Source organism: Carex rostrata, chromosome 16 (genome assembly GCF_964058835.1).
Source record: "Carex rostrata chromosome 16, lpCarRost1.2, whole genome shotgun sequence".
In the NCBI taxonomy this organism is placed as follows: Eukaryota; Viridiplantae; Streptophyta; class Magnoliopsida; order Poales; family Cyperaceae; genus Carex; species Carex rostrata.
The window spans coordinates 7,262,070-7,288,536 of NC_135933.1; the positions used below are offsets into that span (position 1 = coordinate 7,262,070).

Here is a 26,467-nt window from a genome sequence, read left to right on the forward strand (position 1 = left end):
TGACAACAATGAGGCATTTTAACCACAATCAATGCCTATCTGAAACAAAAAAAACTAACTTACAAACTTAGGATAAAATTTAGAATAATTATTACTTGGTGTCTCTTAATGTTCCACAATATTTTGATGCATTGCACGGGCATAAAAGCTCAAAACAATTAACATATCTAACATGATAATATCATATTTAGTTTCTCATTATAATAAAATACCACGTATTAGATAAATGTCAAAATAAGATGTTTTTTAATATAATCAATCGACAGCAAAATAATAAATAGAAGCATTATTAAGTGAAAAAATAAGAAGTATCATAATTAATGTAATATTAGTCAAAATATTTCAGTTGCTCGATCAATGTATATAAAGTTTTAGTCAGCGTCTGTTATCAAATAACATTAGAAAAATCTCCTTAATCATTATACTTGTGCATTATATAAATATAAAATACAGTTAACACGTATCATTCACAATTTTTTTAAAATATATATTTTTAAATAAAAAAATAATAAGTTAAATTATTTGTATATTATTTCTGTTAAAAGAGGAGGGATCTACTTACAACATAATATCTATATTAAAATGTGTTTGGAGATAAAATTTTATAATTTTTTGAATTTTTTTACTATTTTTTAAGTATTTTATAAAACTATTATTTTTTGGTAATGCAAAATTGTCTAAAAACGATAATTTTATAAAATACTTAATAAATAGTAATTAGATCCTCTTCCTGTTAAAAATCTAATTACATAACATACTACTCAAAGTAATGCACTTGAGCGGTTGAATGCTTTTGACACGTGCATTAATACTACAAAGAAAAAATAACTAATTAATGCATGACCCATCATTCTATCATTTTCTTCTAAATCTTACTCGTCAAATGTCAAATCTGCATTTGTCAAATTATACTTGGAAATAACACCTGGAGTATCTAATGGGAGGCTTTCGAGAATTTTTTTTATAAATCATAATTAGAAAAAAAAAATTATAAAACCAACATAATTATTTTTTTTAATAAAAACCATAAGTACCGCAATGCCATTTCGGTCCCGAATTTTTTTATTTTTTATTTTTTGAGGACCGAAATGGCAATTCGGTCTCAGATATTTTTATAATTTTTCAACGTATTTTTTTCTTGAAATTTGTGAAAATGACTGGGATCGAAATGACAATTCGGTCCCCCCAAAAAAAGAGGACCAAAATAGCATCTCATTTCTTATGGTTTTTATGAAAAACAAAGCAATCAAGTTAGTTTGATAAAATTTATTTGTTTATTTATGGTTTCACAAAAAATTTCGGCTTTCGAGGGGAGAATGCATTCCTTGAGTATCGTATTTCTTGCATTCGGACTATTTTGTGATTAAGTTCGGTATGAATGTGTTATATAATTTTAATTTTTATGAATTATATTAAAAGTATTAATTTTATTAAATTTAGAATTTCGGAAGAAAAAAAAATCAATAATTTATAGGGATGCTTGGTACCCATTGGCTTACAAACTCTTCTGTTTATGTCTGCTTTGTCATTCTTGATCAACGATCCGGATGTTGTAATCTCCATTTTGGTACCTGATGATATCTGAAGGTGTTCTGATGGACCTATAAGAAAAAGATAACAAGAAAAATATTGGAGAGATGAATGAATATGTTATGTAATTTCGTTTTTTATGAGGGAGATTAAAAGTATTTATTTTTGAAAATTTAAAATTTTTAAAAGACAAAAATAAAAAACTTCAATTTATAGGATGCTGTATTATCCATTTTGGTCCCTTTGTTTCTGTCTGCTTTGTCATTTTTAATCAACGATTCGGATGCTGTATTCTCCATTTTGGTAACTGATGAAGGCGTTCTGATGGACAAATACAAAAGGTAGCACAAATCTCGAAGCATACCCATCCGTCTGTTAGGCTTTGCATCTCTTACGTGGTGTCGTGTGGATCCCATGTCAAATGTGCTGCATGTAGAGTTGCAAATGGATCGGATTTGGATCGTATAGTGGTAAAATTATATCCGTATTTATTTTTATTTTTCAGATAAGAGTACAGATACCGATCGGACATTAACAAATACCTGATTCAGATATTATGACAAAATCAACATATTATTTAACAAATTATTTTTATCATTAGAAAATTAAAACAACATAAAAATACGGATATAATTTGATATTTAATTGTTATGGTGAACAAAATAATGTTTCTCACATTAAATTTGTTACATCATTACAAATATATATCTAAGTAACAAAATTAGTATCGTTTTCGATAGATCTGTTCAATGATGCTATTTAAAGTGGTCACCCTAAAACAGTAAAATAGTTTATTTTTCAAAAGAATAATATATTATTGAACAGATAAATAAATAACAAACACTTATTGCCAAACATGTTTAGCTTTTTTCTTTCATTTTTCATTGTCACAAGACAGTTGACCCAGTTGGCTATTACTATAGAAATTGAGAATTTCACTCAATAACAAACTTTATTTTTTAAGATAGCAACAGTGTAAAAATTGCTTCAAAATGACTTCTGAAATTCAAACAGAGAATCTGAGCTGCTAATTGTCTAAACAATAGAATTTAAAAAATAAATCATAACAGATGTATAGGCGTTTCCTGTAAGGCTGTAACAATCTTTTTTTAGAATCTAGTGGAGACAACTCCTGTTAGATATATGTTGAATTCACGATGAATAACTTTGAACAGCCGCAATAAATTCGAAAGGTGTAATACATGAAATTAGAAGAGATGTCGAAGAAGTGGAAGCAAGAAATTGAAAGAAGTGGAAGGGATGAGAAATTGGGAGAAAAATAAATCGGAGAGCTGGGATTATATTCGGATATCCAAAAAATTAAATACACGGTATCCGTATACGTATCAGATTACAAAACCGAAACCGTGTCCACAACTATTTATATTCAAATATGTGAATTCGCAAAAATTCGAATACATATTCAGATTAAGACGGATAATATCAGATCCATTTGCACCCCTAGCTGCATGACCCTTCATAAAAAAATATTTTCTTCGATTGTCATAAAAGGAAATGGGGAAAACTGGATATAACACCTCTCATGCAATGACTTCTTTTGTTAAATCTCATCGATAATGCATGTTTTTGTCAAAATAGGTTGAATAGCTTAGGCATCTCTAGATAATTGCCCAAAAGTGCCCCTTTATGTGCAAAGCATAATTTATTTTATGGAGACTGTGAAATAGAGAAATTCATATTTTTTTTAAGAGATGAAATTGATTCATTTATCAATACTTTTCTCTTTAACTATTTTATTTTTTTCTTTTTCAACTAAATACAACTTGAATAATGCAAAATAAAAACATTTTCTAAATATCACTTGTCCTCTATTATTTTACCATTCTATCCGGACCGAATAGAACCCTTGTAATTACAGTTAATCCAATGGCCTTACCAAGTGCGAGGCCCAACAAGATATTCTTATAAAAGTAGAAAGGCCCATGGCCCATTTTAACACAATTTTCATTGCGCCGAAATTTAAAAAACTTTCTCTGGATGATGACCTCAGTAAAGCCAGTGCATTGTGATATTACTTCTTAGAATAGTACTAATAGTTAGTTTTAACTTTTAAATGAGAACCAAATAAATAATTAAGCGGGAATTCACCGGACTTAGCAATTATTATTTTTTTAGAATCAGACGTATTAGTGGAGAAGTACAGAAATTATCCTTAAATTCACCATATTCACAAATAATTAGGGTATTATTTGCAGAGGAGGGTTCAAATTTCTCATATCTTTAAGTCTCATCGTACTTCATAATTTTTATTTTCATTTTCAAAGTTCATATAGTTGATCCAAACCAATCAATATGATGTCCATATTAAATTTTGCTTGAAGACCAATTTTTATATATTTTGAAAAAAAATACTATTTTTTTATACAGGTACAAAATGACTGTTTATGAACCAAAAATATTGATTTTGTACCTATCTAAACAATAGTGAAAAAAATGCCAAACTTTTGTTTATATGTTTTCGTTTGTTCGTTCGTCTATTCAAAGTAAACTATTGAAATTTTTTCAAATACTATGCAATCATGCAGAAATGATATATGTTAACCTTGCTACCATGGATAGTCTACTCGAAAGCGAGATAAGCTAGGATTATTCAATTGACAAGCATATCTTTCTAATATAAAATATAGTCCGTTTTGTCAATATATATACGTACAGCCTTTGCATTGTTCAAATCAAGATTTCATCTGATGAGTTGGATGTTTCAGTGTCCATGATTAAGCCAACTAGCTATTAATTAAGTTTTGTAATTTTTTGATAATCATCCTAGAAAGAATTAAGTAGAGTTGAAGAAAATTAGATCTTGAAATTGGTAAGTTCATAATCAAATTGTCAATTTTGTTGTTACAGCGAGAATTACGTCTAACCTAATTGATCTTATACATTAATTGCTCTTCCTACAAAGATATATAAAAAACCTAATATAAATAAGTTAAGGTGAATTGACAACTTTAACTTTTGTTCATGTCAGGTAAAAATTAAGAAAATTGCGGATAGTTAAAAAGTTAATCAAAATTAATTAAAATAAATCAAGTTGAAATAATATATTATCCATATCGTGTAAAAATTATCCCTAAGCATATTCCGTATTTATCGTGTAAGATTTAGAATCACCACCAAAAGCGATTCACGATAACTCGCAATTTCTAACAGTAAAGTTGTGATTTAATTGGATTGTTCACAAATACTAAACAGAGAAAGGGGATATTAGAAATGAAACGTACATTAGTAAGAAAATGATGTATTTTTGGTAGCTTAACAATTTAATCTCTAATCCCAATACAATTCGGTCGCAAGCGTACGACCTTATCGCTTAGTAATTTGGGTATCGAACCACAGAGAGGTATTGTAAGTACTGGTTTACCGATTTAATTTCAATAATCTAGACAAGCAAGTATTGAGTGATTTTTTATAAACTGAATTATAAAAATGCTGGATGAATTAACTAAATGCAGGACGAATTATAAACTAATGCAGAATAAATTCCAGACAGAATGCATGATGAATTATCTGAGTGCAACTTAAATTAACAGAATGCAGATTGAATTCCAGAAACAGAAAATGATGAAAAAAAATCAGAGGGAATGAATATCTAGGATTATGGTTTCACTATGATACTTTTAATTATGTATTTCTAATTGTTTTTCTAATATTTGGGTTACAATTGTTGAGAGGGTGTTATCCTAAGGTAAATATTTATCCACTTTCGCGGCTTCGCACCGTATCTAGATTAAATAGGTCTCTTACGTTCGTCTCTTACCAGTTTTAATCTAAACCCATTAAGTCATTTGATAACCCGTGTTTTACCCCAAAAGCCTTTTGGACTACTTTTGTAGCTCCGAGTACTTAAGTTCGTTTATGTTGCTCTAGTAATTTAATTTCTCCTTTCGATCCATTATCAAATTTATCTAATTTGTTTGCATAACTATTGCTATTTTAAAAAGTACTTCTAATATAAATTTCTCCTTTCGGTCTCAATTTATTATTAGCGGATCCCTTAATAAAATAAGAAATAACTAAACAAACCATTCAAGCATTCATAAACAAATCAACATCACAACCACAAATAAAATTCAAACAACTAAATTAACATAACAAAAGTATCAAGTTACTCCCATATCCCTAGCTAAAATGTTTAGCCAAGCATACTTTGTACACAAGCACAAGTCATATTTAATTTCATTAAAATCAGATAAATAAAAGAAGAAGAAAAATAAAGGGTCCCTTAAATCAAACACGGCTCTAGCTTCCTTCAAGTTGTCACTGGCCGAACTCACTTTCTTCAATTTCCTCTCTGGCCGAAATTCCCTCCAAAATTCCAAGTGTCCAAAATAAAATAAAAGATAAAAACAAATATAGTCCCTCTAATTTGGCAGAGCCGAATATGTATTCTACTCTCATCCAATGAAAACTTTGGTAAGAAAATCAATTGCGCCATATGCCCAGCAATCCAATTGAATTAATTGGTAAGAATCAAGGTTCTAAATAGCGATTATAGCGGCATAGCGGGGAGACCAAAAAAAAAAGCTATTGCGAATAGCGTAGCTATAGCGGAAGCTATCACACATAGCGATTTTTCCTTTTCAAACTTTATATTCTATATTTCTACTAATTATCAACATAATAAATATTAGAGAATTGATGTAACAACTAAATGACAACTAATCTAAGTTTATACTTTTATCAATTACGCAAATAAGAAGGAAAAAAAATCTAAAAAGTAACATTATTTAATAGTTTATACTTCATGGTATTACATATTATAATAGACAAAGAGCAATTAATTTTATAAGGTAAATAAAGTCAATATACATATTTAAACATTTTATAATTATAATAATAATCAAAATTAGCTTTCAATTGAAACGAACGATAATAATTTTACAAATGAATACTATAAAAAGAGTAATCAAAATGAAGAATTAGTATTTGAATATTTCTCGATATAGAATGATAGAATAAATCACAAATAAAAATAGAAGTATATAGTTTGGTTTAGTATACTTATCGTAGAAGACCATGTAGCATTAGAAATAAGAATAGAAGTACAGAAGTTCATATAAATTGCAAAAAAAAAATCATGTAGCATAGCGGTAGCTATAGCGGGTCTCATATAGCAGTAATAGCGGTCAGCTATTATAACTATAGCGGTCGTAGCTGAGTTAGCGCAATTTTATCTCATAGCTTAGCGTTTATGGTCCGGAAAAGCTATAGCGTAGCTATAGCGCCGCTATAGCTAGCTATTTAGAACCTTGGTAAGAATTGATGCGGCAGCCAAATATGAAATGCATTAGTTGGTAGCGAAATCATAGACCCATCTTCATTCGGCTTGATATTTTTGATCTTCTGTGCACATGCAGATCGCGCAGTTTCGTGCTCTAATTCTGCAATAATTAAAAACTTGCGCAGTATCTTGTGTCTCGACTAACATTAATTAAAAGTGAACGAAATGATAAATAAAATACAATAAATCATGATAATTAGGATAAATTTTGAACTCAATTGTATGTCAAATAATGCGTCAAATTATGGTTCTTCAGAAACAAGAGAATATATATAACCAAATGTATAATGGCTAAAAACAAGAAGGTTATTTTATAAGGATCAGATGTCAATTAATCTCCAGCTGTCATTGGCGAAAGGATGAAAAAAATCGAACTGTTTTAAGTTCACTAACAATTTATTAAAAATGTTAATTTGTATGTTTCTAACGGAAATAAATATGAAAATATATTTAAGGAGTCATTAGAAGAAATTTTAAAATAAATTAAAAGTTATCGGATGACTTAAATAAAATTATGTAATAAAATTTTGAGTTTATAAATTAAAGTTTCAACAATCCTAGCTTCATTCATTTTGTTATATTTTGTCTGAATAAAGATATTAACATCACTTTTTTAGCTTCATGTAATGCGCAGACTAAAAAATTAAAATGGAAAATAATATATAGCACGTGCTACATGAAAAAATTGAAATACAGAATCTAGTTCCAGCCAATTCCAACCAGTTATTGGGATTGACTTAATTTGTTTACTTTAAAAAATAAAGAAATATCATATGAAAGGTATACAAATCAATTGCCCTGATTCCTGAAGATTACAGATAATAATTAATTGGCCTTTCTTTTGACTGGGAATAGAATAGAAGTTTGTACACGTTTCCCTATGCTTAATTAGCTGGTGTAGAAGGGATTACATCTTTGCATTAATTGGGTAGGTATCTGATTTTTACCAAGTCGTATAATTGAAGCCTTTTGGGGTAACTAATGGTGATTAATTAAGTTATTGTTATCTTGAAGTTTCTAACAACTGATGACTTTTTGTGCTCACTATAAATCATCCTTCCAGGATTAGATGGAATGTAACTCTCTCAGTTATTCTCCAATATATATTAGTAAAAGAATGAATTGAACCTAATTAAATATGTATCCAGCTGTGAGCAATTGGTAAACTATTTCTACAAGTGGATGCTCCAAGAAGTGTCATGCATGGAGGGATGATGGCTAGCATGCACAGCGTTCTCAGTGCCTAGTGCCTACTGCGTTATACAATTTCCAGGCAATTTCTATTTAAAGTTATTTAGTATTGTATCATTTTGTTAATTTTTAGAAGGATCTTTTTATCGTTATATATATATATATATTCCGCCCTAAGTATTATGTTGATTAATTGTTAATTAGTTATGAACAGCTCTTTGTCGACTGCTTTTCTTAAGTAATTTTTTGTTTGTTGGTCAGTTCATCTAGTAGCTAGCTAGGTTTTCATTAATCTAGCTTAATTACCTCGTGAGGTTGTGATGTAACTAATTAATAAAAGGAAGGCGATTTTAATTTAAGTTAAAAAAAAACCTAATTGGCAGATCATCCAAGTTAACCTAATTAGTACGTACGGCTAATTATGAGATTTGATGGGAGAGCTACTTTGACAATCCTAGCTTGCTACCGGTTGCCAAAGGTTTTTGAATAAATCGACAAGCTAAACTCAAATATAATATATGGACCCAAAAAGCATACAGAAATTAGCATCATCACAAGTTAGCATGTCATGTACTTTCAGGTTAGAAAATGATGTCGGATATTGTAACGAACCCAACAACTTCTTTGTTGGTTAATATATTTGGAAGTATATACATACATACACACATACATACACACACATACATACATACAGTTTATACACAGATATATAATATATATGCGAGTATTTTGCAATAAAATGTGAATTCATGACCGGCCATTCTGTTATATAATCTAATCAATCTGACTCAACACTTTGCATCTATCAAATTCATTTATCTAATATTCTAATCTAATCAAATGATAGGATGGCATCATTCAATGCTACGCATCTATCAATTTCATCAATCTAATCTAACCAATTAATCGGAAAATTAACATTATTAAATACCCGTGGATAGCGAATAACTAAACAGCCCAATCGAACTTCACCAACCTTCAAAAGAAAAAAAAAAGAAAATTAAATCACCTCGACAGAATCAACTTTGTATATATATATATTTAAAGTTAGAGGTTAAACCTTCATCTATAAAATAGATATTCATACTTTACTATCTAACTAATTTATAATTAAGACAAAAATGAGAAGTACGCCGTCTATCTTTAAATATCTATGAAGGATCTCCATTAGAATTTTGTGCTTGTCATCTCTCACGCAAAAGAATATTATGATATTATCTTTAGCTACTAAATTAAAGATATTTTTAAATCACCATTATATTTTCTAGCAATAATTATAATAATACTCCCCAAAAAAACAAAGAAAATATTTAAAACAATTTTAGCTCTAAAACATGTCAAGTCAGGTCACCTCAAACCCGATGTCGATTGAGGTCGTTTGATGATGATAACGACAATGAAGATGATGATGATGATGAGAATGATGACGACGACGACGACGACGACGACGACGACCATAGAAATATTATTGACCTGACGAACTCTAAAAAAAACTAATTTATGGGCCATTCACTTAACAGCTGCACCCAATAATTAAAGGATTTTATTGCTCTCTGTTAAAACAAACTGGGATAATTTATGTGTCTGGAACTCTAGATAAATGGGTAATTAATCCAAGGATAGAAATCGAAATATCTGGGCTCTGTCATCGTTACAGAAATTAAAATGCTTAACATGGCTGAACAATAATTGGGCCGGCCCATTTTCTTTGGAAGACTTCCCCAGTTTGGGAATCATTCGTTTGAGATTATAAAGCGTTAAGATTAGTGTTGAGCCTGATGTAAGCGTGACGAAATAATATAGCTCTTGCCTCTTGGACCTATTTTAGATATTTTTTTTATTTGGTGCACGGACAAACGAAAGGCATAGAAGGAATTTACATAAATGCCCTTGCTGGTTTTGGATTTTTGTCATATGCTCAAGAGGGTACAGGGACCAGCTCCGGCATAGGGCAGAATCTATCAGCTGCCACATTATAATCAAAAATTGATTGGAGAATGTTGTTTTCTCATTGGATATATCAAGTTAGATTTTACCAGTTATTTAATTACTTGATTAATTTAAACAATTTTTTGTTGATAGCTTCTTTAGTTGAATACTTTGTATTTTCTAAAATTGAATATTTAATATGAAAATGCTCTCTATCACAGATAACAAGTCTCCACCTAACCATTCCACGTGTCAGGTTTATCTAGTGCCATGAAAATGTAATCTTGATTTGGACCTGATCTTGATCATTTAATTCGAAAGTCATGCCTGTAGTCCATATTTAAAATACAATTATCCAAAAGTTAATTGAAGAGACCAATAAGAAAATATAAATTGTCAAAACGGATGTAGATTTAAATTCGGTATTCATTTATTTAAATATTACATATGAATTAACTTTTACTCCAGTGGTCAAAAAGTATTTTCTGTATGTTACAAATTCAGAACTTAATTTTTTTCATAAATAATTAAAATTAGAATGATAGGTTCCGTTGTATTTTTGGTTGAAAGCTCTTAGGTGATTGTATTATCTAACAATTTATAAAATATGGTAAATTTTATTGGAGGTCACTAAACTTTGTCATTTATTACAAATTAGTCACTCAAGTTTGATTTGTCATTTTTTAGTCACTCAACTTTGTCATTTGTTCTAATCAAGTTACTTTATATTTTTTTTCATTCAAAATGCTAACAGAATATGCTCATTCTGTTAGTATTTTAGATGGAATATGCTTATTCCGTTAATATTGTGGACAGAATGAGTATATTTCGTTAATATTTTGGACGGAAAAGTATAGAGTGACTTGATTGGAATTTAATTAGGACAAATGACAAAATTGAGTGACTAAAAATAAATAAATCAAACTTGAGTGACCAATTCATGACAAATGACAAAGTTTAATAACCTCTAACAAAATTTACTCTATAAAATAGCTATTATATAGTTTCTTTTTGTTTAAATTAAAAGTATAAAACCTATATATTGACCTAATTGTAAAATCATTTTTTTTTGAAAGCTCAATTATTATTTACACTAGACAACAAAATAAAACACAAACCAAAAGAAGGCCAAGACTAATACCAAATTAAAACTATACTTCCCACAGCAACCTAAAGAAGTCCAACTATTAATCCCTTTGTCCCAAATGCTGTTTCTAAAAGATTAGCCTATATATGTAGTTAGGCAGCACAACAAGTCTAGAACATGTTGGAAAAGAAATATGCAATTTAGTCCCCCATGTTTTTAAAAATTCTGCACATCTTCGTCCTCAGTTTGAGGGCTAGCTTGATTGGAGGTCATTAAGTTGGATAACATAATCCATGTAGGTTTTCTAAGTTACTACGCATCACACACACACACACACACACACACACACACACACACACGAGTAAGGCTACGGTGCTACGGCTTAATATTCGAGTTTTCAAAATTCTAACGGTCGATCCGAATTGTTCATTTTGTTCTCCATATTAATATGTGTTTGGAGACAAAATTTTACATTTTTTGAAAATTGTTTACTATTTTTTTAGATAGGTAGAAAATCACTTGATCTAATTTTTTTTGCACCATTCAGATATTTGATTTTCTACCTATTTAAAAGAATAGTAAAAAAATTCCAAAAAATATAAAATTTGGTCTCCAAGCATATTTTAATATAGAGATCAACTTGAACGGTTCGGATCGACATTTTGAACTTTGAAAATTGAAAAACGAATTGGTAGCATCAAAGCTCAGGAACAACCACTTCGATCTTAGCCAACCTCTCTCTCTCTCTCTCTCTATATATATATATATATATAGAGAGAGAGAGAGAGAGAGAGAGAGAAAGAGAGAGAATAGCTAAGCTCAAATCGTTTGTTCCTGGACTCAGGAACAAACGACTCGGTTCTATGATTCTGAAGTTCAAACGGCCGATCCAAACCATCAGATATTTAATCTATATTAAAATGTGCTTAGAGACAAAATTTTAAATTTTTTGGAATTTTTTACTATTTAATAAGATGATTTGAAAATCGCTGTTTTTATTAAATTTATGCACCATAAAAAAACAATGACTTTCAAACCATCTTAATAAATAGTAAAAAAAATTTCAAAAAATATAAAATTTTGTCTCCAAGCACATTTTAATATAGATTAAATATCTCATGGTTTGGATCAGCTGTTTGAACTTTGGAAATCGGAGAACCGAGTCGTTTGTTCCTGAGTCCAGGAACAAACGATTTGAGCTTATCCATTATATATATATATATAGAGAGAGAGGAGGGTTCAAATGCCTCCATTTTTGGTGCCTCCATCATGCCTCCATTTTTTAAAATGCTAATAACTCAAAATTTAAAACTTAAAAGTCAAAATAAAACCGTTGGATATGATCTACATCATTTTATTTATGCACTTATAAAATATTATGACATTTCAACTTTGTTTTGGTTGTCATCAAGAGCTTTTAAGAACGCACTAATGTGGATAATTTCTAGACGTTGATTTTTTAGCTAATTGATTCACATAAAAAGAATACCAAAATGTAATAAAAAAAATTTGAGCACATAGATATAATAGTATAGATCACATCTAACGGTTTTATTTTGAAATTTATGATTTAAATTTGGAGTTATTAACGTTTTAAAAAATGGAGGCATGGTGGAGGCACAAAAAATGGAGGCATTTGAACCCTCTTCATATTATATATATATATATATATATATATATATATATATATATATATATATATATATATATATATATATGAGGAGGGATCAAGTTACAACAATTTTTGAGTTACAACAAATTACAACAATCATTTTCTACATTTTCAAAGTTCAAATCGTCGATCCAAACCGTTAGATGTGATCTCTACAATAAAATGTGCTTGGAGACCAAATTTTATATTTTTTGAAATTGTCTTACTATTTATTAAGATGAGTACAAAATTCAATGGTCTGAATTTGAGAATTGTTTTACATTTTTTGGAATTGTTTTACTAATCCGGCCACCAATTAAGTGTTTTCTTCAAGCAAATTGCATTATATTCAATGAGGCCGTATTTTTTTGTATAATATATCCATATAAATGTTCTGTATATCTGATAAATCTTGTGTATTACGCGTTTTGAAATTAACACAGAGATCGATAACTAATAAAATTCAGTAAAACTATTTCCCCTTATTGAAAATTTTCATTTCCAGCCTGATAATTTGGATTGAATTTTTTTTTGTCACTTTAACCAAACTATGTTGTCTGGCTGCTACCATATTCGAAGATATTAATTATAATTATTAGTAATTGGCCAAGCTTACTCTATGCTCGGATATTCTTTGTGATCTATAAATAGATATCAGTTTTGTGTTTTTTTTTCTTTCGCAAAGTATGTTTTTATTCTTCATATATGCCATTGTCCTGGAGAAAAAAAAAATGATATTATCTTCTTTTGCAAAGTATGTTTTTACCTATTTTATATTTATTAGGGAAAACTGGTCCCAATTCTCGTAATATTTTCTTCTTTACCGTTCTTTGCAAATAACATGTTATTCAACCCTTCAGCTGTCGAAATAAAGAGATGTAAATTCCAACAAGAGATAAGGAGGTAAAATATTTGGAGAAAAAAAAAAGAAGATGTATTAACTTCAGTAAAAACGTCTTCTTTAGGAAATCAATTTCTATATGAAATTCAAAAGTTTAATTAAAAAAAAAAAAACAAATAGAAGAGTTAATGTTTAGTTTTTTGTGAATTTAAAAATGCTATAGATTAAATAACTAGCTTTGAAATAACCACATTAATCTAAACTATTATTTTTTATTAATGTAGTTAGCATCTGCCTCATGAAGCCAAATAGAAGTCCATTTTTTCAGATTTTTTTTTAGCTAGAGAAAAAAGACGATCGATCAAGCCCTCAAGTTCCATTCAAAGGGGGCACAAATTGCATGTGGCCTATTTTTGTGTTTTTTTGGAAATGTACAAAAAATGAAAATGTAAAAGTAAAAAGAAAGAATGAAAAGATGTACCAGAAACTAAAAAAAGAAAAGTAAGCTATAAGAAACTAAAAGAAAAGAAAAAGGAAAAGAATGTAAAACAACTAATTAATATGACTAAACAACTAATTCAATCCGGTACTGTGATTTACTGTGTGAACCAGTTGACGTATTCCTTCTGTATTTCGGCAACAACTGTAGAAAACTCCACACCTTTTTCGTCAAATTATAAACAATGCAATGTTGTATTTTCTGTACCACAAACTTATGCTAGATCAGACCTAATTATTGCCCGATATTATCTTATAAAACTCATTTTTTGTATTTAACAATGTCCTAGACCTCAATATTTTTTATGTCACAGTCATTTTGAAAGAATTTCAATTGTCGGATTTGTGATGTTAACTCGTTCAATTTATTTATAATTGGCTATTTCCTTGTATAAATTTCAAATTCCAAGCTTTCCTTTTTTTTCAAAATAATCTATTTTCATTTGAGAATCTTTTCCTTTATCTCTCTCCAAATAGACGTGCAGTACCATATATTATATATATGGGGAGCGCTATATTAAGCGCATCAATTGTAATTTTGAGAGCTAAGAGAAAATTTTATATCTTAATACCTATTATACCCTTTATACTCTATCATATCTATTACAATTAATACATAAGTTAATAAAGAAAAAACAAAGAAAGGAAGGTTGTCACAATTAATACCTATTATCCCTTGAATAACCCTTCTTTCTCTTGAATTTTCGCTTATTATTTTGAAAAAAAAAAATTAATAAAAACTGCCTTCTGTCCTCAATTCTGATGATTTAGTGTAAATAAAAATTTACAAAATTTAATGAATATAAAAAAATACAAAAGGCTTGCTGCCTTTTTTTCTCTCACGTACTATAGAGGAATTTACTGGTTTTTTTTCCTCTCACTATCGCCCCCCTGTTTGTAGTGGTACAACAATATAATTACCTTAAAATCAGAATTATAATAAAGATAATAAAAAATCTTCAATAAAAGATTTTGAACTGGAAATTTATATGAAATATGGTATTCCTTACTAAAAAAATCTTCGATAAAAGATTTTGAATTGAAAATTTATATCAAATTATTATAGATATAAAAAATCAAGATATAATATAAAAAAATTATGATAAATTACTAATCAATTTGCTGGCAATTAATGAGAGAAAAAAACGGATTGATTAGTATTTTCTTAATGATTTGAGAGGAAAAAAACGAATAGATTAGTATTTTATTTTCTTAATAAAATAAAAATCTTCAATAAAAGATTTCGAACTTAAAATCTATATGAAATCTGGTATTCCTTACTAAAAAAAATATTAATCAAATCTATATGAAATCTGGTATTATTTACTAAAAAAAATACTAATCAAATCTATATGAAATCTGGTATTCTTTTTCAAAATAAGCTATTTTCATTTGAGAATTTTTTCCTTTATCTCTGTCTAAATAAACGTGCAGTACCATTATATTACCTGAAAAATCTTCTTATTGTAACAAAAAATCTACCAAGTAGTACAGTGAAAAACTATAAATGTACATTATTTATTCAAGTATACTTTGAATCGCTTTTAGAGATAATGAATGAAAGAAAAATATCAATCATGCCATTTAGGGCCAGAGTTTTTTTTTGTTTTTTTTGCATAACGTGAGTTGGAAATATGAGTTTGCAAACAGTTATAGAATAAACATGTAATACCTATCGTGTAACACCAAAATAAATACCAAATTAATTAGTTGTCAAACAATAGCAAGCATATTGTATATAGTTCATAATTGAGAAGTTGCTTAAAAAGTGCTTTAACAATATGATGAATTAGAAGTTGCCACTTAATAGCTAATTTGTCATCTCTTTTCAATATATAGATGAATCGCAACAAAATTAATACTAGGTTGTAATATAATGTATCACTATATATTTTGTTACTATCTTTTAACTACTAACATTGTTCCATATTATCACATAATTAATTAGCAACAACTTTTCATATAATATACAGTAGTAAAATATATATATATAATGAGGAGGGATCAAGTTACAACAATTTTTGAGTTACAACAAGTTACAACAAGCATTTTCTACATTTTGAAAGTCCAAATTGTCGATCCAAACCGTTAGATGTGACCTCTACAATAAAATGTGTTTGGAGACCAAATTTTACATTTTTTGAAATTTTTTTGCTATTTATTAAGATAGGTACAAAAACTAGTCAAATTCAGACCATTGAATTTTGTACCCATCTTAATAAATAGTAAAACAATTCCAAAAAATGTAAAATTTGGTCTCCAAGCACATTTTATTGTAGAGATCACATCTAACGGTTTGGATCGATGATTTGGACTTTCAAAATGTAGAAAATGCTTGTTGTAACTTGTTGTAACTTGTTGTAACTCAAAAAATATTGTAACTTGATCCCTCCTCATATATAATATATAAAAGAAGGGTTTGGATTCATTGACTGTGAATCAACTTGATATTTTGACAATTGTACGTAATATATAATTTTAAATTCAATCCAGTCTTTAAAATTTCGATTTATACTATGTTTACATCATACAAACGAAAAAGATGATGACATTTTTTATGCAAGTTCTTTTGTTCAAGAAATGACTAGAAATTTGCACGCGAAGATCTATATATATTTAATATTATTTGATGATTAATACATAACATTTGCTACATCGATCCACAACTATAATGTATGATATCAACAATATTCTATATATTTTTTAGCCTATTCAAAAAAATATTGTGAACGCATTAATGAATGGCAATTCATAGTTCCTACGACAACACGAAAGCCACACCCTGGTGTGGTACTTGATGTATAACTGAAATTTTTTGTATACTCGTCAATGTGTTTATTCCATCAAGTGAAATAACAAAATTTGTCTTTGGTTGTTGTTTTTTATATACTCACTGTTACAGATAGGTCAGGTTTATTAATTTCAACAACTTTGTCTCACCACATGTTGAAATGGCATATATGAACGAGAGCGACTAGACGATTTTTTTTTCCTTTTGACGAATATTAACGGGTCTGTTTCACAGAAATTTCTATATATGAAAATCCATATAAAGCGTAACAGACAAGACGACCCTACCTAATTTGTGGAGGGGAAGTACAAAACAAATTAATATTGGGATTAATTATTATTGTCCAATCAAGTGAGATATATTATTATATATACCTCCCTTTCCAAAACTGTAGAAGAAAGAGATCTAGAGAGAGAGAGAGGAAAATCAAGAGCACCAATCAGTAAGTTATTAGCTTGCTATATATATGTTAAAGTTAACTTAGACAGTTAGACTTATTATAGTACGGTAATTCTATTACACATAATTTATATACTCCGTAGGCTCCACATTTATGAAAAAGGAAACAAACATTATATTACGGCCCACAATTAGTTAACTCGTATACAGTACACTACGCGCGTATTATTCTACGTACAAATAGAGTGCCAACTTTAATTTCATCAGAAAAATATTCCTTTCCACTTCGTCAATAAACGTGGTATATATAGATACAAGTATAATTTGTATACTAATACAAGTAGAGTTGGTACATATATATGTAGACGGTATGATGCATCTAGTTGATTAGTGGATGAGATAAAAATGTAATATTTTCATAGGACAAAAATAATTTTTCTATTGGTTCATTCATAAACAAAATTGTGAGTTAACTGGAAAGAGGAATTATTTGTATGCACTGCTACTAAAGCCACTGTGTCTTCTTCTCTTACAAGAAGTCATAGCAGGGGGTGGATCTAAAGCCATTCAAACCTATGATTTTAAAATTTTAGTTGTGTGCTAAGATTTAATTGAATTCTATTTTTTTAGAAAATTTTATATAGAGTTAGCCCCCCTCATACATATCACATATCTACTTATAGTTTAGTGGTTAGAGCTTAGTTTGTGTTGGTGGAGAACTTGGGACGTTTAATTCCTACCAATCACAATTTGTGCATTTTAAGTTTTAGTCCCCTTTATCAAAATTTTCTAGTTCTGCTCCTGAGACATATAGTATATATGACAGGTATCTTCATATTGTACAGCTCGAGATCCAACTGTTCTGTTGTTTCAAATGTGGTTAAACCAACAAATTAAACGATATGTACCTTCTTAAAAAAGCAAAAGGAATTAAGAATATGATACGTACATGATATAGTGCACAAAAATGACCATGCTTCAAATTTCAAAAAAATGGTCATGCCAATGCGCTTCTTTCTTGCGTTCTGTGTTCATCAGTAACATTTTATTGTTTTTGTTGTTCAGAAATGAGACCTCACTGTACTGCCAATTTTACCGATTTAAAGTTGGCATGCCTTTTCTTTTAATTATATTTTTTGCATTTAATCGTCAACAGTCTTCGGCTGTGATGAGGTTTGCATTCTTTATCAATCCACAACATATGTGATATTTTCAGGATTTGGAGATGGTTTGCAAATTTGTGACTTAATTTTTTGGTTGAACTTTCCTTATGAACAGTGAAGAACAGAGATGTTTTTGTAAATGCAAGCTGAAATGATGATTGTTTCATATTGTGCTTTTGATATTTAAGTCTCCTAGCTGTTCACATCGAATTGAAGTACAAAGAATTAGGTTTTTGTTGTTGCATGCTGCCAACCCTAATCCTTTTGTACTCTATGCTTTTGCTTTCTTCTCTCTTGGATCAACCAACTCGTCAGGCTATTTTCAATTTACCTCACGAATGGACAACTTTGTATTTTTCTGTGGAAAATTTTCATAGATTTCCTTTATTGTGGTTAACATTTTAATTGCATTTTCCTCTGTTTACAATGACAAATCTTTAAAATGTGGTTAACATATACCGTGTGATATTACATAAAGTCGCATATGCTTTCTATTTCAGTCTAGATGTAGGATTGGGACAATTCAAAGATTAAGACCTCCAAACTAAACTATCCTTTATTAACAGGGAATTTGGAAGCAGAAGCTTCAAGGACACAACGAGGGCTTGATTGATCATAATTTGAAAATTGTAGAGGGAATGCTTTAATCTGATCAAATTCAAATTTCACATCTTTGCCTCTCTGTATCTACTTTCTTTGCCACCTTCCATATCATCTATCCATTTTCCATTTCTTTGTTTGAATTGTAAGATTTCAATCCAATATTGTCGTTCTTTTCTCCTTAACTATTGAAGTTTCAGAATTTCTCAATTTATACAAACTGTGCAAAATGGCTTTGGCGTCAACAGCTAAAGTAATTCTTGGGTCGTTTTCCTTTTGCATATTTTGGGTTTTGGCTGTCTTCCCCGCTGTTCCTTTTTTGCCAATCGGTCGAACTGCTGGTTCTCTGTTAGGTGCCATGCTCATGGTAGTCTTTGGGGTACTATCACCTGACCAGGCATATGCCGCTATTGATCTCCCAATTCTGGGCCTCTTGTTTGGCACGATGGTTGTGAGTGCCTTTCTTGAACAAGCTGACATGTTCCAGTATTTGGGACAACTCCTCGCATGGAAGAGTCGGGGCGGTAAAGACTTGTTGTTTCGTGTTTGTCTCATATCGGCTTTTTCTAGTGCGCTTTTCACCAATGATACAGTTTGTGTTGTCCTAACTGAGTTTGTTTTAAAAATAGCAAGACGGAACAACTTACCTGCTCAACCATTTCTTTTAGCCCTAGCCTCTAGTGCCAATATCGGGTCATCTGCCACACCAATTGGCAACCCGCAAAACCTTGTCATAGCCGTACGCAGTGGGATCTCGTTTGGTGCGTTCTTGAAGGGAATAGTAGGTGCAATGCTCGTGGGCGTGTTGATAAATGCGGCAATTTTATTGGGATACTTTTGGAAGGTCTTGTCTGTCGAAACGAAAGATATTGAGGCAGCCTCAGTTATACCAGAAGAGTTGGAAATAGAGAATGGGGTGATTTCTCATCGGTTTTCACCGGCTACTATGTCGCATCAAACATCATTCACCTCCCAAGACCTAGACGTGGCATTGTCTACTACGGGTGTCACTAGCATTGGTGACGTTAGCTTAAGAAGTAGACATGGCACTAATGAGACCGAATTAGAACCTTCAGCAGCCGGTGCAATTTCTAGTACAGGTGAACCTATTGTTTTGGTTGATGGAATGACCTCAAGACCTTCCCTGAGGCCGAACGGGAGTATGCAGAGGGTGATTGACGTAGAGGAGTCAGTACCAGAGGTGAAAGAAGTTTCGGGTGGCAGGTGGAAGAGAATTGCTTGGAAGGTTTCAGTTTATCTTGTGACATTAGGAATGCTAGTAGCATTACTAATGGGTCTAAATTTGTCTTGGACGGCCATCACCGCAGCTATGGTCTTGGTAGTGATTGATTTTAAAGATGCACAACAATGTTTAGAGAAGGTAATATTTTGACTTATTTTAGGTCCATATATATTTTGTTTACATCTTAGTTCAAATATTATATATTCAACATATATATACTAACATAACAGGGTTCTTAATATGCAGGTTTCATACTCTTTGCTGATATTCTTTTGTGGCATGTTTATAACTGTCGATGGATTCAACAGGACCGGTATACCAAGTGCTATGTGGGACCTAGTGGAGCCGTATTCGCAAATAAACACGGCTGGGGGTGTTGCCATTCTTTCCCTCATGGTACTTGTCCTTTCAAATATCGCCTCAAATGTTCCAACAGGTCCGTACAACTATTGATTGATTTGCTTTGGCTTTTTCTATCTGTCAATTTGTTATTTAGATTTTTAAGCCTGACCATCCATTATTTTTTTTGTCTATTTTTTATTGGGTACGTAGTTGACGTATATATATATATATCTTTCATACAGTACGCTAATATTAGTATACTATTATTTCATTTTTTTTTACTATTTTTGTTTGGTCAGATTATACTAATTAGTTGAAATAAAAGAGAAGATGTCTCCTTTCTTTAAGCTTTAACTCACAATATGTATATATTCATTAAATTTAGGGGGCTACTAATAATTTTTTAAAATGTTATTTTTCAACTTGATTAACCGAATTTTATCACGTGTGTGCACCTTCTATATATACAAAATATTTAAACTAAATGAGAAATATATATATATATATATAGAGTTAGGCTGGGGTGCTATGGATAGCATAGTGGCCTCTATGCTACGGCTCAATATTCGAGTTTTCAAAATCCAAACGGTCGATCCGAACCGTTCATCTTATTCTCCATATTAATATCTGCTTGGAGACCAAATTTTATAATTTTCTGAATTTTTTTACTATTTATTAAGCCACTTTGAAAATCGCTAATCCAACGGTTTTACTGTTTTGTGCAGCCACCGTTGGATCAACAATTTCGTAAAATACTTAATAAATAGTAAAAAAATTCAGAAAAATGTAAAATTTGGTCTCCAAGCAGATATTAATATGGAGAATAAGATGAACGGTTCGGATCGACCGTTTGGATTTTGAAAACTCAAATATTGAGCCGTAGCATAGAGGCCACTATGCTATCCATAGCACCCCAGCCTAACTCTATATATATATATATATATATATATATATATATATATATATATATATATATATATATATATATATATATATATATATATATATATATATATATATATATAATTCTTTATACAGTGTTCATATTTATCTAAATTAATTTTTAATTAACTAGTTCACACACGTCATATATATATATATATATAGTATGGCTAATTTGTTGCTGGCAGCACTTCAACCGAAGTGCTTACGGGGCCATATTTTAGTATTTGATGTTCAAACAATAAATCCAAACCGTTAGATGTTCAATATATATTAAAATCTGCTTGGAGACCAAATTTTACATTTTTTGGAATTTTTTTCCTATTTATTAAGCTGGTTTGAAAACCACTGTTTTCAATGCTGGAACCGTTTAATAAAAACAGTGGTTTTCAAACCAACTTAATAAATAGTAAAAAAATTTCAAAAAATGTAAAATTTGGTCTCCAAGCATATTTAATATAGATTGAACATCTAACGGTTTGGATTTGTTTGAACATCAAATACTAAAATATGGCCTCGTAAACACTTCGTCGAAGTGCTGCCAGGAGCAAATTAGCCATACTCTCTCTCTCTCTCTCTCTCTCTCTATATATATATATATATATATATATATATATATATATATATATATATATATATATATATATATATATATAGGAGATGGCTAAAATGAGCCATGGAGTAAATAAACTTGGTGCTCCATGGCACTATATTTTCATTTTAAAAATCCAAACAACCAATCTGAACCGCTCAACACGACCTCCATATTGAAATGTGCTTGGAGACCAAATTTTACATTTTTTTGGAATTTTTTTTACTATTTATTAAGCCACTTTGAAAATCGCTGATCTGATGGTCCAGAAAATTTTACTGTTCACAACAAAACAGCGATTTTCAAAAGTACTTAATAAATAGTAAAAAAATTCCAAAAAATATAAAATTTAGTTTCCAAGCACATTTCAATATAGAGAACATGTTGGAAGGTTGGAATCGGTTGTTTGGATTTTCAAAATGAAAATATGACGTGAACTACAAACGTGTTTTACTCCATGGCTCACCCAAGTCAATCCCTATATATATATATATATAGATGGGTTATGGTGCATTGCAATGCATAGACACCTTTGTGCATTGGACCATAAATTACCGATTCAAAGTCCAAATGACCGATCCAAACCGTTCATCTTGATCTCCATATTAATATGTACTTGGAGACCAAACTTTACATTTTTTTACTATTTATTAAGACACTTTGAAAATCTGAAAATCCGGGTGAACAGTAAAAAAGTAAAAATTTCTGGACCACTGGATCGGCGATTTTCAAAGTGGCTTAATAAATAGTAAAAAAATTTCAAAAAATGTAAAATTTGGTCTTCAAGTATATATTAATATGGAGAACAATATGAACGGTTTGGATCGGTTATTTAGATTTTGAATTGGCGATTTATGGTCCAATGAATCAAGATGCCTATGCATTGCAATGCACCATAGCCCATCTATATATATATATATATCCCTTAATAAGGACGGACGGTTTGTTAACGGGTCCTTTTTCTTTTCTCTTTCATTTAATTTATAGAGAATTTAGGATCAAATTTTGATTTTTGTTTTGAATTTGAGGATAATGATAGATTGAATTATTTTAACTAATGTTTGCTTCATTAAAGGATATATAAGCATATAATTATATATATTGCTCAGTTTGGATGGGGAATTAAGCAAATATTGAAGTTTTGATAGGGATGTGATAACTTAATTTTTGATGAATTTATGCACCATAACTTCTTGTTTGTACGTAGTAGCTACTACAATGGCTTTTAAAAATTAAAAAAAAAAAAAAAAAAAAAAAACCTTCTTGTCTTGTACAAAATTGTAACTATACATTTGGCAGCATGCAGCTCCCTGTTTTTAATTTGGACCCATCTACGACTTTCTGATCTCCCCCTAATACGTAGGGTTTACTGGGGAAATGGTCCATTCCCTGGGCCTTTAGTAGGGCTTGGAGTCTCATAAAATTGTAGCAATATATGCACAGTAATTCATAGAATTTGAGAGAAAAAATAATTGTTATTTCAAAGGCCTAATTGGTTCATATAGACTACAAGGCCTTATAAAGAGCAGTTGGAGTGTTTTCTAATATTACATTTCAAGCTATTTACTAATTATCTAATTCAGCTAATGACAATTAATACAACAAATCAAATATTCTAAGAAAGAAAGGTAAAATTCATAAATTTCAGATTTGCATAATTTTGCCGGTTCTCTCTAGATTCTTCATCTTCAATAGTAATCCTTGTTTTCAATTAATTAGCTATGAAATATATATAACTTGTATGAGGATTGATCCGCCTTTCAGTTCTTTTGCTTGGAACAAGAGTGGCTACTTCAGCAGCTAAGATTTCCCCATCTGAAGTTACAAAAGCATGGCTTATTCTCGCATTCGTTAGTACGGTCGCCGGCAACCTGTCTCTTTTAGGCTCAGCTGCCAATTTGATAGTATGCGAACAAGCTCGAAGGGCACAGGTTTCAGGATATAACCTCTCATTTTACAGCCACCTTCGTTTTGGGGTCCCTTCTACTCTTGTGGTTACTACCGTGGGGTTGCTTCTTGTTACTATCACTTAAATTGAAATAAAGTGGGAGATGTATTAGTCATGCTAGTTGCTGTTTTTCTTTGACTAGCTTTTATAATTTACTGTGGTGTATAATAAGTGGAGAATTTCCACATTAGTTGTACTCAAGTTGTATTGCGTCAAGCAGCATGGTTAGACTAATATAGGGTCAACAATGAAAAAGGGGAATTGATTTTATGGAGGTCATGTATACTTGAAGAAAATGGTGTTTCATGTCATATATCCCACCTAATGGGTGGGCACACTTAAATGCGGAGATATAAGAATTTGGGAACATGTAATTAATGTTGGTCTTGAATATATGTTACTTCTTATAATGACATGAAAATAGGTGGTTGGTAGTACTACATCATTTTCTTTCAAAGAAACATAATAACAAAATAGGCTTCTGTCATTAAAAATTAATAAAAACAAAATAGGCGGAGCCCCTTGTGTGAATGTAACTAGCTGACTGAATCTATACTTACATAGTGTGGACCGAGATTGAACGCTTATATCAACACTGATTGAATCTACTTGACGCCATTTTTTTTAATACCCTTAAAAAAAAGAAAATTTTAAAAATGCCCTCCAATTTTTTTTTTTTATAAATGCCCCGGCCGCCTGGCCCACGGGCGGCCCTCTTTTTTTTTTTTTATAGAGATTTTAGTATTTTGATTTAAATAATTTTGTGAAGAAAAAATTTTCTTGTTTAGAGTATATGTCAAAAAATAACACATTTGTTATATTTATGAAGTTATATTTATGAAGTGATGTCGTAACTATTTATAACTTTGATTTGATTTTTATTTTTTGGTGAACTTTGATTTTATTTGTCAGTTGGATATCACAAGTCTAAATATAACACTAATTAAGGACTTGACATTTATTCAAAAAATTTCAAGCTCTAATAGCTTGTTGATCTTCTTCTCTTTATTTATGGCACTAAAATAGTAGTTTAGGGCTACTAAAATATGTTCAAACATCAAATTAGATCTCTGTCCATGCACAAAGTATCCTAGACTGACCTCTAGTATGGTACCAAGTCCAAACTTAGCAGCCAAGCACTAGGCAAAGACCACTGGTATAGTGCAATGCACTAAAAATATCAAATTTGATCTTTGCTGGTAAATCAGCAAGTATGGATTGATACAAGGACTAAATTGCAAAAGTGATTGCACCAGCATGTAGAGCATTTAAAAATACACAGAATTGATATAAATTTGAACTTATTTGGATTTTTCTATAGTTAGTTATGAATTTCCAAAGTTTAATTTTCGAGAAAACTTTAAACAGCCATAACTTTGGCTAGAAAAGTCAGATTTAGGTTTATGAGCACTTTTCGGAAAGGGGAGAACGAGACAGATCCGATTTTTTCTGGGGGCAACCCCGGGCATCATCATATCTGAAGCATCAGAATTTCAAAAAAACATCGTTTATGGCCTCAAAAATCCAGTTTAAGTTTTCGTTCGACGGTAGGCATTAAAAAACAGTGATTTTCAAACCATCTTAATAAATAGTAAAAAATTCAAAAAAAAATGTAAAATTTGGTCTCCAAGCATATTTTAATATAGATTAAACATCTAATGGTTTGGATTAGCTATTTGGACTTCGAAACTAGAGATATGAGCACGAATTAAAATGCCCCGTTTAATTCACGAAGTAGCGTAGCCTTACTCTACATGTATATATATGTATATTATATATAAAATATATAACATATGTATATGTATATGTATATATATATATAATATATACATATATACATATATTATAAAAAATGAGTTTATAAAAAAAATTATATATATGTATATGTATATGGATATAGAGGAGGGTTCAAATGCCTCCATTTTTTGTGCCTCCATCATGCCTCTATTTTTAAAAACTTTAATAACTCAAAATTTAAATCTTAAAATTCAAAATAAAACCGTTGGATATGAACTACATCATTTTATCTATGCATGTGTAAAAAATTATGGCATTTCAACTTTGTTTTGGTTGTCATCTTGAACTTGTAAAAATATATACTAATGTAGATAATTTCTAGACGTTGATTTTTTAACTTATTGATTCAAATAAAAATAAAATTAAAATGTGATAATTTTTTATAGGCACATAGAAAAAATAACATAGATCACATCTAACGGTTTTATTTTGACATTTAAGTTTTAAACTTTGAGTTATTTAAGTTTTTAAAAATTGAGGCATGATGAAGGCACAAAAAATGGAGGCATTTGAACCCTCCTCATGAATATATGTATATATGTATATGTATATAGAGGAGGGATCAAGTTACAACATTTTTTGAGTTACAACAAGTTAAACAAGCATTTTCAAAGTCCAAAT

At 30.1% G+C, this 26,467-nt stretch overlaps 1 protein-coding gene across 1 annotated transcript; it reads left to right on the forward strand.

Moving 5' to 3' along the window:
• Positions 1 to 18,867: 18,867 nt before the first annotated feature.
• Positions 18,868 to 24,420, forward strand: LOC144567492 (silicon efflux transporter LSI2-like). The gene is made up of 3 exons (XM_078317637.1): positions 18,868 to 20,363; positions 20,472 to 20,661; positions 23,866 to 24,420. The coding sequence occupies exons 1-3, from the start codon at positions 19,212 to 19,214 to the stop codon at positions 24,132 to 24,134; spliced, it is 1,611 nt and encodes a 536-aa protein (XP_078173763.1). The 5' UTR covers positions 18,868 to 19,211; the 3' UTR covers positions 24,135 to 24,420.
• The last annotated feature ends 2,047 nt before the right edge of the window (positions 24,421 to 26,467 follow it).

Bases quoted from the DNA above. Each gene is read 5' to 3' on its own strand.
- LOC144567492 (XM_078317637.1), top strand. From the start codon at position 19,212: ATGGCTTTGGCGTCAACAGCTAAAGTAATTCTTGGGTCGTTTTCCTTT. The intron at 20,364-20,471 runs GTAATATTTTGA...CTTAATATGCAG, and splicing joins CACAACAATGTTTAGAGAAG to GTTTCATACTCTTTGCTGAT. The intron at 20,662-23,865 runs GTCCGTACAACT...TCCGCCTTTCAG, and splicing joins CGCCTCAAATGTTCCAACAG to TTCTTTTGCTTGGAACAAGA.